General features: G+C 36.6%; 1 protein-coding gene across 12 annotated transcripts in view; it reads left to right on the top strand.

Moving 5' to 3' along the window:
- The window catches only part of CHN1 (chimerin 1), a 206,801-nt gene that overhangs the window by 121,624 nt on the left and 69,123 nt on the right, over nucleotides 1-16,054 (top strand). For 8 of the 12 annotated variants that reach the window (XM_003309320.6, XM_063791313.1, XM_054679957.2 and 5 more), the window contains one exon: nucleotides 6,424-6,712. The exons of 1 other annotated variant lie outside the window; for it this stretch is intronic. In XM_003309320.6, the coding sequence (XP_003309368.3) occupies nucleotides 6,424-6,712 (289 nt within the window). Of the gene's footprint in view, nucleotides 1-6,423; nucleotides 6,713-8,746; nucleotides 8,771-13,307; nucleotides 13,383-13,535; nucleotides 13,646-16,054 lie in introns of those variants that run through there. 3 more of the 12 variants (XM_063791316.1, XM_054679963.1, XM_054679962.1) reach the window with 3 other exon arrangements.

The raw sequence follows: 16,054 nt of genomic DNA, 5'->3' as shown, positions 1-16,054 counted from the left end.
TGCAGGTACTGGTTATATTAGCTGCTCTGTATCCTTGCTGGTACTTAGTATTGTTAGGCTTGTTAAATTTTGCCAGTCTGAGGATTTATTTGCAATTACTGGACTATTTTGTGAGCACCAGTTCTTGGTGTAGGTCTGTTTTCATCCATTGTGTAAATGTGTGTTCTTCCATTATAATAAAATTTTTTGAGTTATCGCTTTGATTCCTTTCCCTTCCATTTTGTCTCTTCTCTCTTTCTATACATGTTAGACTTTCAGGCCGGGCTCGGTGGCTCATGCCTGTAATCCCAGCACTTTGGGAGACCGAGGCCGGTGGATCACGAGGTCAGGAGATCGAGACCATCCTGGTTAACATGGTGAAACCCCGTCTCTACTAAAAAAATACAAAAAAATTAGGCAGGCGTGGTGGCGGGTGCCTGTAGTCCCAGCTACTCGGGAGGCTGAGGCAGGAGAATGGCGTGAACCCGGGAGGCGGAGCTTGCAGTGAGCTGAGATTGCACCACTGCACCCCAGCCTGGGCGACAGAGCGAGACTATGTCTCAAAAAAAAAAAAAAAAAAAAAAAGAAGTTAGACTTTCTGGATTGATCCTCTAATCTTAATTATTTTCTCTCCTTTTTTTTATCTTTTTGTCTTTTTGTTCTTTAAAATTTTCTCAACTTTTTTAAAAAAAACTTTCATTTATGCTATATTCCTTTTTCTACTTATTTTTCTATATATTCTATGTTTATTCCTTTTTTTTACAGGATTCTAATGTTTTTTGGTTAAATTCTATTCAAGAATAGGAACAGGAAACATCTTATTTTGGGTTTTTTGAGCATATTTTCATTCCCATGCATGATTTTGTTTCCTCTAACTTGCTTTGATTCTGTTTGTTTATCATAGTCTTTGTCTTTCATGAGGGGAGTTTTCCTCAGATGTCAGGTGGCCCTTGGCTGACTGCTCATATTGAAGCATATGGGACCCTAAAAGGCTGGCTAGTAGTTCTGAGAGCTTGGAGGAAGCCTGACAATTATAGGATGATGGTCTCTACTCTTAAGTCTTTTTTTGTTGAGTTGATCAGATTTCCAAGAGTAGAATCTTTCAGTCTCCTATCAGGAAAGGTACAAGCCTTCTGATAGCCTCATGGTGAAGAGAAATAGAGGTATCAGTTCCTTTAGTATTTAAATTTTGGGTATTTAAAACTTTCACTTAGTTTTCAAGATGTTACCTCTGCTTGTATTCCCTCAGTTCACTATCTCCCTGTTTTATCCTGCCTAGAAAACAGAACTTAAGTCTTCTGCCATGGTGGTGAAGAAATAACAATAGGGACAGGATTAGGGAGGGCAGGAGGAATATCTAACTGCTTTTTAAATGGACTTCGAGTTAATCCTTCTATATCAGTTCTACCTTCCAGAGCTATGTGAGTTCCACTGTTCAGAAGATGGCTTCTTTGGAAGTTTAGTTACGCAAATTGGATTTCTTCTTCACTGAAAATGATTTATTTGGCCAAGGAAATATCATTATGTGTTGACATAATTTAATACTTTTCTCCATAATCCAAAATTATATAGCAAGATAGACAAAAGTCATAGCCTGACAAAGTTTTGGATGGGAGATCATTTTAATGTTGTATATAACTATGCTCTCTCTTCCATAGCCTTCCTTAGTTCATAGAATTCATCTAAATTTATTTTGTAGTACTTAATCGAATGCATCATCGTATTTTATTTCTGTTTTAAATTTTCTTCCAAGAGTATCTTATGATTGAATGAATGTATATTTGTATTTCACCATTAGATTAGCTTTTTTGACTCTGGTAAACAACACACAAATATATATTTATGATAAATAAAACTGTTTTTGTATGTTGGTTGCTGGAAATACTTCTAACATTTTATTGTTAGCTTAGACGAGTGTGTTGTATATGTTTTGTTTTCTGTTTGTTAACACAAAACATCTGTTAGCTTGGAGCTTTCCTTTGAAGAGATTCTTTCAAATCACTTTGGCCTCAAATTAGAATTAATTCTTGGTTTTGCATAAAGTAAAGTAAAATTCCGAAAGCTATTCTGTATATATTTTGTCATCTTTTTTTTCTTCTAGACTGAATTTTTTGTCGATATGATTTATTTGCTGAAAAATAGAAAAGATGATATATTAAGGATTTTGTTTATTTTTAAAAAGATGTTAGAATTGTATATCTTGAAATGCATCTGAATGCATCTGGGCACAGCATTAAACAGCTTTTTAAAATAGGAAACCCGAAACCTGGAGTCACTGGAGAAAGATATTCTTTCTAGAAAGTGGCATTATGTACAACAGTAGCAGTTAAAAGCCTTTCTTTTCTATTTGTTTACTATAGTACCACTCTGGAGAAAATGAATTTTCATCTTGCTGAACTCTACCTAGGTGAGAGTTGGGCCTATGCAGCTTCAAGTATGTTCACCAAGGAATAAACAGCTATTAAGCAAGGGCAGAGTCAGATAATAAAAGGAAAAGATGAAAAGAAAATTATCTTATAAAAGTCAAAGGGAAATGATTTAGCCTCAACAGTTTTTACAAATCAATGCTCTGTAGTCTAGGGTTCAGTAGCTGTCACTAGGTCCACTTAATATGTCCCGCTTTCAATATATGTAAATCTCTCAGCTTTCTCCTTTGAATTCAGAGGCCTCATTCCCAGGACACAGTGGAAAGACCTTCTTTGCTTGCTCCTCCTCTCCGCTTTGCACTCTGTTGTCTTCCCACTCTATTTAACCAAGTGGCAAATACAAACTTATTCAGAGACATCCAGGAGAAAATTTCACAAAGAGCTCCTCCTTGCCTTTTGTTAACTGTAAAGTAAATCAGTGCAGAGATGTTCCTGTACAGCCAGTGTTGCCAGTTATTTATTTAGCCATCTTCCATGCATATCTATTGAATATTTTTGCTGTTTTACTTTAGTGTTGGTAACTCATTCTGTCATTCTCTGCAGGGGCCTAAGCTAACAGAGAAGGAGAAAGGGAACTACCACTCGAGCCTACTATATATATTTAGCTTTGACTTAAATATCTTCATGTAATCCTCACAGCCATCTGGGGTAGGGTGATGTTATTCCTATTTTTTAGATGCAGAATCTGACGAATGATTTTCCCAAAGTCACCCAGCTAGGAAGTGGCAGATCCAGGATTTAAACTTACAACTGTCTGATGCCAAAGCCTAAGTTTTTCTCTTAAACATATAGGACCCACATTTGCCTGCCCCTGGCCAAACCATATTTCAAGACTACAGGACAAGACTGCAAGGATGCTTTTGTACTTGGACATAAGCAGTAGCTCTGAGATCTTATGTAAGCCTAACTGTTGTGCTCTGTTGTACTAGGCAGTGAGTTTCTTGGTTTTATGGTATGAGGGAGATACTGGATTCACTTGGTTTTGTGAATCACTTTACAGAATCTTTCTACATAAGAGCAAGATTCTATATGTATATAGTTATTAAAATAGATCAATCTGAAGATGGACTTTTTTTTTTTTTTTTTTTTGAGATGGAGTTTCACTCTTGTTGCCCAGGCTGGAGTGCAATGGTGCAATCTTGGCTCACCACAACCTCCGCCTCCCAGATTCAAGCAATTCTCCTGCCTCAGCCTCCCGAGTAGCTAGGATTACAGGCATGCGCTACCACGCCCAGCTAATTTTGTATTTTTAGTAGAGACGGGTTTCTCCATGTTGGTTAGGCTGGTCTCAAACTCCTAACCTCAGGTGATCCGCCCGCCTCAGCCTCCCAAAGTGCTGGGATTACAGGCGTGAGCCACCGCACCCGGCAAGATAGACTTTTTTAAATTTAGCACTTTGTGTCTTTGTATTGACCTGTTTTATCTTTTTACCACTGGGGTTACCAAGCGATAGGAACTCTATTGTGAACCACCTAATACTTGACAGTAAAGTACCTGGGTGTTTTGTTAACTATTTGTTGAATAAATGACAATCTGCAAGCAGTGAACTTCAAGGAAAGAGTCTTTGTTTGACCTTAGATTTGGAATCTCCCCCTTTATGGCTCTTCTTATGTAGAATGGGCACATCCATTCCCACCTTTCTCAAAGATTTTCTGTCTTCTTTCTCTTCTTCTAATCCCACAAAGCACAATATGCCTTTCAGATAAAGAAAGTGGAGAAATCTTTGACAGTCTGTGCTGTGGTGCTGTTCCTAGGTAACTTCCCAAGTAAAAGACAGTAGTTCAGAGTAGGCCAGGAAAGCTTGGCAGTTCTCTTAGTAAAATATAATGCAATTTTTCTTTAAAAAGATCAATCATAATTCCAAAATGGAAATTTTTTTTTTTTTTTTTTTTACCCTTTGAAGCAAAGTTTTAATCAAACCATGTTATAAGTTTTTTGGTTATGTGATCATCTCCCTTTAGACTGAAAGTTTTATTGGATTGGAAGCCTGGAGCTGAAGTACAGGCGGAGCAGGAATTGGAAATTGTGGGCAGGGTCTCCTGAAATCACTGAGTTGAGAAAGAGAAAAGGATACATAGGGTTTTTTGCACAGCTCCTTACAGGTAGCCAGGCCTCTTCTTGGATGAATTAGGCATCGTCCATTGGAAAGAACTAGGAAGTTAACTCTAGACTTCCTAGTTCCTAGTCAATCAAACCATTCCCAGTGCAGCCATCTTCCCTTCATGCCCTGTGCCCCCCATACTTCTCAGATTTCAAAAGGCAATTGAGTACTAAATGACTGACGCCATTGCTTGGATTGTTTTTAAATGCTGTATCCACTGTAGAAATGCCCACTGTAAAATCGTAAGTCCCAGCAGGAGTAAAATGGTCTGAGCCCTCATTGAAATGTGTCTGATACAACCGAAATATAAAGGGACTCAATGCTATGTGTGTTTATTATTGTAGGAGTCTTATAAAAGCTATGGAGTTGCTTTCCATGTTGCAGATAATGTATATTAGAAAAAAAGGAAATGATGAAAGCAGTATATTAAACTGAAAAACTTTTATATTTAACTTTGGTGTAGAAATTTCACCTTTCTAATTTTTTAGGCTTTATAATGAAAATATACTTGGGAGAAATGTGTCTTTAACATTAGAGGAAAATGGAGAACAAGAAAGTGTAATTATATGGATAGTTCACTTAAGTGTAAATCAAAATTTGATTGTTACTAAAGGATGGATAAATTATGCTTTAGAAGGGCCAACATGGATAGTACGTTGGATTCTAGATTAAATTGTTATTAAAGTCTAATTTGAACCACAGAAACAGACATCGTCTGGCTATTATTTTTAAAAATATTTTATTTCCTTTCCATACTTTATTTCCACATTAAGATGTTTCTAACTCCTATTCATTTGGAATATAACCTATACCAGAACAATTTTGTTATATAACAAGATTATAGTCCCATTTAACGCTTTACTTAAACAGCGTTTATTTTAGTATTTTAGTTCATCCCTGTTCTGTTGTACTTTTAACAATGAAATTAAATATATCCTTTGTGACTTGTTCAGTTTTTAATTAGTCTCACTCGGGGTTACCTTCAGGAGACCATTACACTGGCAGCTCTTGTTGCCTTGTTGCCTTTTGACATCTGCTTTCATTAAAGTCGGCATTTTCTTGCCTTTGTCTTCCTGCGAGGACACTGATGTTAATCATGCCAAATTGGATCCATTTCTGAGGTCTGCTGCAGGAAGCAAAATACTGAAATTATCATAAAAGTAAACCATTATTCTTCAGTTGTTAGAGCACATCATCAGAACATAAAATTGAAAACAGAATTTCTATAGTCCAATAGCTTATGACTTTTGTGCCGTATATATTTCAAACATTTCTTGCACAGACCTAACCAGCAGACAGAATAATGACTCTTTAAAAAGGAAAGAATAAGTCCTTGGCCTGTGGCCAGAAGTAGCAAAAGTGTGTTTCTGTGCCATCCTGCCCTGCATGGCTCAGGTTTCTGGAGTCAGCTCTACTTTAAGTGATTGCTGGCATCATATTCTGGTTAGCCCTAAATGGAGCTTTCCTATTAAAAGACATGACTGCTGAGGTCTAAAGTACATTGAATATTCTTATTGATCAACTTGAAGAAAAAATGTTAGTATAGAAATGTCATCTATTATGGAGTTGGCCAATTGAATATTGACTATGTTTTAATGTGGTGTGAGGTTTATTTTCTCCCATTTTTTCCACAGGTATAATAAAGTGGTTTAAAAAGATAAATAAAAAAAATTATTTCTGTGGTAGCCATGCTTTTGACTAGTTGTCCCTAATTATTGCAAGCTCATTCTTTGTGTTCAAAGGTTTAATTTTATATATTCCAGACGATTCAGAGAGATTAGCCACAGCTTATTTAAACAAAGAAGACACACACAAAACAAAGCGATAGTTTTTTTTTGTTTTTTTGGTTATTTTTTTTCAGAAAGAATTCAGTTGCTTACTTTTCTTAAAAACATCTTTCCCATTTCATTGAGGCAGATTTGGAAGTCAAACCAGAAACTTCAGGCTCTACTACGATGGCAAGCACTTTGTTGGGGAGAAACGCTTTGAGTCCATCCACGATCTGGTGACTGATGGCTTGATTACTCTCTATATTGAAACCAAGGCAGCAGAATACATTGCCAAGATGACGATAAACCCAATTTATGAGCACGTAGGATACACAACCTTAAACAGAGAGCCAGCATACAAAAAACATATGCCAGTCCTGAAAGAGACACATGATGAGAGAGATTCTACAGGCCAGGATGGGGTGTCAGAGAAAAGGGTAAGCTACTATGAAACCACACTTTGTCTTTTTCTGTTTGGGGTTCTTTTAAGAAAGCCATTATTGCCAGAAGAGATTGATTTATCCACAGTGCTTTGGAAAGTATATTCATTTTTCTTAATGTCTAGTTTCTGTGATGCTGAGCTTTGCATATAACTAATTCTTGTTCTATTAAAGTATGTTAGGTATATTTTTATATTCCTGGTTGTTTTCTGTTTTATCAGTTTCACAATTTTAAAACTATGTTGGAAAAATGGCCCCTAATAAAAAATAGTTCAGGGGATTGGTCAGAAGCATAACTCCTGGTCAAGAAAAGATAGCTACTATTACGTAAGTAATTGAGGGGGTTGCATTATCTCTCAAAATTACTTTTTTGTTTTCCTTAAAGATAATTTACTTTATAAATAGTTGTGTTCTTAGCAAGATTTTATGTGTGTGTGTATATTATGTGTGTGTGTATGTATACACACACATTTTGGGAGTCAGTCATTCTTGAATAGGAGGAGGATTTATCTCTTTATAATCTGTTAAGAAGTAATTGAATGAGTAAGATTCACTTTTACTTTTCCTTAATTATAAAAGACAATTAATTCTAAAAGACAATTTAAGTTTTTTAGCTGTCATATTTTAATTGTGATATATTTCAGGTTAACATAAAAGTTTTAATTTCTTGGCATTAAGATTATTTTACTTTTGAAAATTGCCACCAGCCTCCTCCTCACCCCCAAGAAAAAAGTAAGAGATTTTCCTGATGTTTTATAGTGTGTGACATTTAGTTGGGGGCATTTTATGTATTGTAATTGGAACTGTGTCAATTCATTTTTATGTTTTTAAGAATCTTCAATTGCTAAACCAAAGAAATGCAATAGGTCTTGAGCTTGGATTCTATCACCAAATAGATTTGTGTGCAAGTTGTAATACCTAATTTGTCTGTGCTTTTGATTGTCTTATTTGTAAAATTGTAATAATGGTCAAATTGCTGTGAGGAGTGAGTGAGATAGCAAGCGTAAAATGCTCCATCAGCACTTGGCACATGTAGACACTCGATGTAGTTTGGTGGTAATGTTATTATATAGCAGCCATCTGACCTCAAGGCAGCATCCTCAAATAACTTCCCATTACCTTAGAGTATTTGGGTACAGAATGGAAATAAGAAAGTTTGTGTCCAGCTCAAATTTTAGTTTTTCGCAGATCTTACATTGGCATTTTGTGGCTACGGAGAAAACGACATTTAAAAGGATAAACTGTAGAAAGTGTATAAAAATTGTTTTTTTATATATTCATATTTGTTAGGAACCACAAATCTTGTTTGGAAGTAGCCAGAACTTAAAATCCTTAATACCTGCTGTATTTAATATTCTTTTCATGATCTAGTTCCCATTTTCTGACTATTGGTTGATTTTCCATTTATGGCATTTTTTAGTAATGCTTGTATTTGAATAATACTGACATTATATTCTTTGCAGATTTGCTAGAACATTCTGAGTCAGCATTTGTGAAATGTTTAAAAATGTGTACATGTGAGTCTTTCAAAATTGATCAGCCTAGTGAAAACCTTTGTTAATGCATTCTGAACGTGCTTTCCAACACCAAGGGACTTTAGCTAAAGACACTTAGCTGTTTAACATTAGGCAAGTCATTTGACTTCACCAGGCCTTGGTTGTCCCCCCATCAAAGTGGAACTGATATTCACAGAGATAGTAAGTTGAGGTAGATACCTAGAAGACCCTTGTAGCTCCAGGAGTCATGATTCCCTGTGTATTCTAGCAACTTTGTGTACTGAATTCCCTGGTCTTGTTTTGTGCTGGTGGACAGCTATAGCTACTGAGAGTGAAATTGCTGGCACTGGGAAGTATCTCTCTGCGGCAGTACATAATTAAGAATCATTTTTAAAATTACTCTTTGCTTTAAACCGCATGCATCTTAAATCTAGCTGGCTTAAAATCTACTCACTCAAAAATAGATTTATTTTATTTACAGGTGTCATCCAACAGGACAGGGTTGATGACCTGTTCAACAGCTTGAAACATTGATTCCCTGTCACAATGGATGACATTTGTAAGTAAAGACAATCATGTTTAATTGATTTAAAGTATCTATTGACACTATTATGGTTTAATAAATATTTAATGGGCCCTTAATAGCTAAAACCCCTCTTGTCCATGAATTCTTTACCTCAGAGGCCAAAAGTGTTGGCTTTGCAGGAATTAGCATGCTGTTGTGGAAAGATACTCATGTTGGAATTAACAGCTATGTTCTAGTTCTACAAGAATGAATTTTATATGTCACTTTGGGCAAACTGCTTTACTTTTCTGAGACTGTATTTCCCTAGCTTTCTGGGAAGGCTTTGGACTAGGTGGTCTCCAAGATGTGGTTCTTCTAGTCTGTGATCCTTTAAGGAATGTAGGTATTGTAGAAGAAGGACAACATAGTACCAAAAGGAATACCTGATGTGGTCCTGAGAAGTGAGGTCTGCTTTTAGTTTATTCACCAACTAATTGTATGACCTTGGGACAGTCATCTCACCTGTCTGGACTTCAGTTTCTTCGTATGAGATAAGGCATTTTCTACAAAACAATAATTATACAGGATTTTAATAAATACTGCAAAAAGGGTTCTATGCTCAAATAGGTTTGATGAAAATTTAAGTTTTTTTAAAAGTTTGATCCTGGCCGGGCATGGTGGCTCACGCCTGTAATCCCAGCACACTGGGAGGCCAAGGTGGGGCGGATCACCTGAGGTCAGGCATTCAAGACCAGCCTGGCCAACATGGTGAAACCTCGTCTCTACTAAAAATACAAAAATTAGCCGGGCGTGGTGGCACTTGCTTGAAATCCCAGCTACTAGGAAGGCTGAGGCAGGAGAATCACCTGAACCCAGGAGGCGGAGGTTGCAATGAGCAGAAGTCGTGCCACTGCACACCAGCCTGGGCGACAAGAGTGAAACTTCATCTCAAAAAAAAAAAAAAAAGAATAAATAAAAAATAAATAAAAGTCTGATCCTTTCTATAGGCCTTCTCTGCGTTGTTCATGACTTAATATGATTATGACTCTCTAAGAGTGCTCTCATACTTATTTGATCACCCTGCCATTATTAAGAACATTTTTGAAAAATAATGTTTCATGAAACCCACTTCGGGAAATTTTGAACCAGATAATTTCCTAAGGTCTTTCTTTGTTTTAAAATAGAAAGATGAGAATTCCAAGTGTTTTTATTTTTTTGTTGCAGTCCTAAAGGTGTAAGTTGTGCATCTGAGCTTTTGGGAAAGGCTTGGCAGGATGGTTTCATGGCCGTGAAGGTTTTTACCATGAGGAGTGAAACCTGAAGATTCTTACTTGTCCCTAGGATCTGGTGTGAAAAATATTTTTTTTCCAAGTGATAGCTATGTCATTTTTCTCATTAACTATTTCAGTTGCTTCCTCAGCCTGAAATATCAATTGGAAAACACTGAAATAGATAAAAATATTTAATCATGAAATTGCAGCATCTTGAGAAGCCAGACTTTCTTCCCTTCTAAAATGGCTTAATTTAGCAGTCCAGACTGGCCAAGAGCCCAACTTTTATTAGTTACTTCTTTCTATTTATCTTGGAACTGTATTTGAATAGTTTGGTATTCCAAGTAGTGAATACAATATGTTTACGTCAACAGATACTGGACCAATGGCTGAATGCAATAGTTTTTATGATAATTTTACACTTAATAATGTAATTTTAATTTCCCCAAACCATGCTTTCAAAATGTCTCACATAATTGTTAATAATATAAGCTATCAAACAAATGATATAATTTGCATTTCTGAAGCCATACTGTGAGCCAGATCTCTGAATCTAGGCAGGATGTCTTTACTTTGGAATTTTGTTATCTAAGATCTAAATCTGTCCCACATGTAAGGATGCCTGAGATGTCAAGGGTGTACAAAATGAATTTTTTTATTTTATGGAACTTTGACACACTAAATAACCTATGTGTGTCTGTGTGTGTATTTTTTTTCTTCCCCTCTAAGCTTGGAATGAATGCAGTGCTTGACACATTGTCATATTAATTTATTTTTAAGGAATTTCTTTAACATTTAAGTTCCATTTTTGAAGAATTCTTTTGGGATCACCAGACTGTGTGTTGTATTGAAAAGCCTTGTGAAATTTTAAGTTGAAATATCATTGGGTCCTTGCCCAAAACTGCCATAACTACTTGAATTCTTTGGATACCTCCACAGAATGATAGGAGTCTTTGTTCCCTGGAATAGCAAAAGGGGCATGGTCAGTCTGCTTTGTTAATTGGCTTAGTCTCTCACAAGGCAAGTCTTCTAAATGTTTTTACTTTGCTTCAAATATATATATAGGCCATTACCTGTATCCATGTAATCTCAGTGTAGAAATCAGCAGTAAGGTGATACTTAATCACGAATAAAAGTAACAGTACCAGAGGAGTGCATGGCACAAAGAAGTTTGCAGAAAACTGTTGATTTCTTAATTTTGTGCCTTCCCAGTCTTTTGGGCCTTTTTTTGTCATTCCTTGTTCATGCTCAAGCTATGCTCCTCTTTTTGTTCTTCTCCCTCTTAACCCTGCCTTTTAAAATCCACTTCTCGCTCTCCCCCAAGTTTACATGCCTAAGTCTCCAATGTGGCTTGTTCAAGGTTAAGATCAGTTGTTCTGGGATGAACAGGCTCTTAGAGATTGCCAGTTATGCCCAGGGTTACTGATTTGCATTAAAAAGCCAGTTTAGTAATTTATGAGGAAGACTACAATTTCTGCACAGAACTTCTCATAGTGTGTTTATCCTGTATAAACAGCCTCCTTAAGAAATCAAGTAAAGTCAAAAAAAAAAAGTATATATTAGTCTGTGTGGTCTTGAACAAGTCCTTAACCTCCCTAAGTCTCAAGTTGCCCCAGTCTCTAAAATGGGGATTATGGATACCATTACTCTGGTGAACAGGAGTATTGCAAAGATTTTGTAATGTGGCCTTCCTAGTAAATGTGAAGCATTGCATGAAGAATTATTGCTTTCTGGGATCAGAGTAGTCCCCAACCAGGTGCCCATTCCTGGGTCTTAGTACTATCCCCCTAGCTTTTGCTAGGAATAGCATGTTCAGATTTCTCTTTAAGATCCATCTTTTGAATGCTTGAACTGCTCTTTAAGTTCACAAGATTGTTATCTTGTGTTAGGAGCAAAGGGCTCCTAATTGCTTTATGAAGAAAGCAGTTTCTCTTTTAATAATATGGTGATAGCTCTATCTCTAATCAGGAAACGTATGCCTTTGTCCAATAATTCTCTAATGACTTTTAAGGCCAAAATATATTATTTTCCTGTGGTATTTGCATTTTAGTATCGAACAGTATTTTAACTCTCCTTTGCCTGAATGTAAGACAAGTCAAGCTTTCTGCTTCTGTGCCTCTCAGTGAACTTTTATTAAACCTGCACTCCATCTTGAGCCCATTAAGATCTTTCAGATTTTCTGTAAGTCTGTTTAATATCTTTACATTTCATTTTCTAAATAGTCTTTCATGAGCCATCTACACAATTTCTTCTTGATATTCAGAAGTTATGTTGGATCCTTTTTTGTTTGAGGTGGGGTCTCACTTCATCACCCAGACAGGAGTGCGTTGATGCAAACATGGCTCACTGCAGCCTTGACCTCCTGGGCTCAAGCGATCCTCCTGCCTTAGCCTCCCAAATAGCTGGGACTACAAGCTGTGCATTACCATACCTGGCTAATTTTTGTATTTTTTTGTAGAGACGAGGTTTCTCCATGTTGCCCAAGCTGGTCTCAAACTCTTGAGCTCAAGTGATCTACCCACCTCTGCCTCCCGAAGTGCTGGGATTACAGAAGTGAGCCACAGTGCCTGGCCTTATGTTGGAATTTAAACAAGTTAAGAGCAAGGCAGGAATATTATCTCCATTTCTTCTTCAGTCTCCTGAACTAACTTATCTCCTATCAAAATTAATTGCACTTAATTCAGCATTTATTGTATGCCTCCCATTTGCAAGGAAACAGGCTAGGCTCTGGAGGAAATAAAACATGTTGAAGATTTAAGCCCTGTCTCAAAGAACTTACATTTTAATGTTTTGTTATTTCTCCCTATTTAATAACACTTAGGCATCTTGAAAGCAGGAGACAAGCTGCCTTTATCATCTGTATATTATCACAGGCATTAAATAAATATTAAGTTGGACTCACTTTGATTTGAGTTTGCCTTTATCATAGCCCAGCAGACCACAGAAAACACCTTTGTAGATGAGAAAACTGATTTTTCAGAATCACGAATAAGAAATTAATATGAGATTCTGGCATTCCACCGCAGTTTCAAGGCTTTTTTCCCCCAGTATTGTTTCATTTGTGACTCGACACCTTGAGTTTTATATGAACAGTTGTTGACTGACTACATAAATGACTTTTTAAAAATGAGTTCAGCCAAATCCAAGGTCCTAATGGAAATCACTCCTGAGACTGAGAAAGAAAAACAGTCATTCAGTTTGATTTGCTACTACGTATTTTTCCCTTAAAGAATTCAGAATCCTTAGAATGTCCTTGGGAGGTGGAGAGGGTCATTCTTCATTCTATGGTTAAAGCATCAGAGGTAGAAAACAATTGTCTTTTGTGACATGAAATAGTTCGTGAGGGTGGTGGCTAGATGCTCCTCTTTAGGGCTATATTCAAAGCAGCCAAGATGGTAAGTGACCAAGCTCATGGCCATCAATTTTGTGTTGGGACCATCTACACCTTACCAGAGAATCCCATGCTGTAATGATTAAAGAAAACTCAAATGGGGCCCAGGAAATTATTTGTGTGAATCTCATCCATCCTCCCATCTTATCACCCACAGAAAAGATCAGTAATTGAAGGCCATTAGGGAAAACCAGATGGAAAGAGGAAGATGGAAGATAAACATCAGTTCCCCAGTTCCAAAGAACCAGGCCAACAGAAGACCAAATTGTAATTTTCCAAGCCAGCTGCAGTTTTGGAAGGTTTCTGTATCTGGGCCAACTAAACAAATAAAATCACTTAAATTACTGATTTAAGGGTTAGAAAAGAAAGCTATTAGAAATTCTTTCACGACTGCTACTTCAAAGTCTTTATTTTGGTGAGGAAATAATCATTGATGTCAAAATCTTTATTCATCTAACTTTTCAAAAGGAATCAACTCTGGTAGCTTATAGAAGAGTAATACCATTTGGGGTACAAAGCAAGATGAGACTATCAAGCAGTTAATCTGGTCTTGGCCATGTTGCTCACACACTAACTTTGTGGGCAGTTCTAAAAGAATCTGCTTTCCAGTTGTAAATCCTCACATTAGACCACATACTCTGGATCTGTAATTTTCATCTTATGCGTTTTGCTCCATCGTATTTTCCTTTTTTATTTGGAATCATTTCTCCTTTCTCCTAGTATTTGCACCTCTCAGAGATTGGAAAACAATAGCCATGCCTCTGAGCCTTTACTTAAGTTATGAAAACACTTGTTTTTAATATGGCCTCATAAATTAGTCCCTAACTCTTTGGGGGCCTCTTTCAAATTACTACAACTGGTCAAAAATGCTTAAACATAGACATTATATTGCAATAACTGGATTCTTTCAACAGGAAATTATAGGCGCAGCTATAATGGCTACTAATCTTATCCTTGTCTTTATGTCCCTTTTAAAGTATGCTGCATTATTTTCACTGTGGTTTGTCAGTAACTTGAAGGAATCAGCCTTATCATCCTTCATTTCGTTAGCTTCTAACACCATTCAGTGAACATTCACTAAATGCTGTAGGTTTGCTGATGGCTTCGTTTACATTCTTAAATTTTACATCTTATCTAGTGTAAACATTTTCGTTAATAATATCTACATTACTTCATCTTATACTTATTTACTAACAGTGTTTAGTAAAAGGTCATCTTTACTGTAAAATTTCCCTCCAAAAACAGGGGCTTTTATGCAAGCTGCAGATTGTTTAGCACCTTCTTAAGAGATTTTACACCCCCGTTCCTTTCACCCACTAAACAGGAAGGGATCTCTGTTCTGGGTATAGTTTGCTTATTAACTTTAGAATGGCTTTGGGCTGCTGCCTAAGTTCATAGTGAGAAAAAAGCTGTAGTCCTCATCCCTTGAGAAAGTTCTGTTTTTCTTTATAATGTGGAAACTCTACAAATGAGCCTATGTCTCCATGTTTCCAAGAATTTTTAAAAAGATAACTTTTTAAGGTATAATTTACATACAATAAAATGTGCACAGTTCCATGTACAGTTTGATGAGTTTTGACAACTATATGCACCTGTATAACCAACCCTACAATCAATATATAGAAACTCCAGAAAATTCTCTCATGCCCTCTTGTAGAAAATCTTACCCCCACCCCTGTCCCCCAGGATTTCTATTAGGACAAGAAAAATTTTAAATTGTTGACATAACAGGTGACATCTTATTTTTAGTTTCTTATATTTGAAGTACTCCTTTCTTTGTTTTTCCTCTTTTTATTTATTATAAGCATATCATCTAATTATCTTTAATATCTACCTTCCTTAACTCCAATTTTGGAATGTAAAATTTCTCAGGTCATTTTTCTTAGGGAAATATGAGCAGCAAAGGAATTAGAGGTGTATAGTAGTGATTACAAGGCAGTGTAACTTGTTGAAGTTCAGTCGTATCATTAGGGAGTCTTCACCTTTTAATCAGTAATAAATGCTTCAGTAAATTTGAGTACACAACGAGGGAGGATTCCTGGGTGCAGGGAGAAGAGCCTCTGCTCTGTTGGGATCTTGGACCTGAGCCAGATTCACTCAGCCAGCCCTCCTTTAATCATTGACTATACCTTTGCTCTTCCTCTCTGGCCTGAACAGGTTCCCCAGCAGGTGATACTCATGATCACAGTTGATGGGAAAGTAGAGCATCCCCTGCTCTCTGAGTGTGAACTCTACCTCATGGTACCAGGTACCACAGTGAGAAAAACTATCATTTCTGCATTTCCCTCTCCCAGTCTAACTCAAATGGGAAAATTATGGCAGTTGTATGATTTCAGAGTTTCCTATGGAACACCACTACAACATTTAGATTTCTCTCCTTATGCTCCTTGAAACTATGTAGGTGCAGCCCACTCAACTGTCCTGTAGAATGGAGTTCTCCTTTATCCAGTCCCAGGTGAAGAATGACATTCTCTTGTGTAGCAGCCTCCCATGGGTGGATTGCGGGTTGTGTAAAATTCCTGGAGAAATGATTATAACTTTTCTCCTGTTGCCTTTAGGAAAACCTATTGGAATGTAATTGTTTGAGGAATGTTACTATAGGCAGAACCTTGACTTCATTCTAATTTCTTTAAAAAAGATTAAATTATTTGCATATTAGTTTAATTAAATCATATT

This window comes from Pan troglodytes, chromosome 13 (genome assembly GCF_028858775.2).
Source record: "Pan troglodytes isolate AG18354 chromosome 13, NHGRI_mPanTro3-v2.0_pri, whole genome shotgun sequence".
Lineage (NCBI taxonomy): Eukaryota > Metazoa > Chordata > Mammalia > Primates > Hominidae > Pan > Pan troglodytes.
Note: the sequence above shows the minus strand (reverse complement) of the source record. Positions and strands in the feature narration are given on the sequence as shown.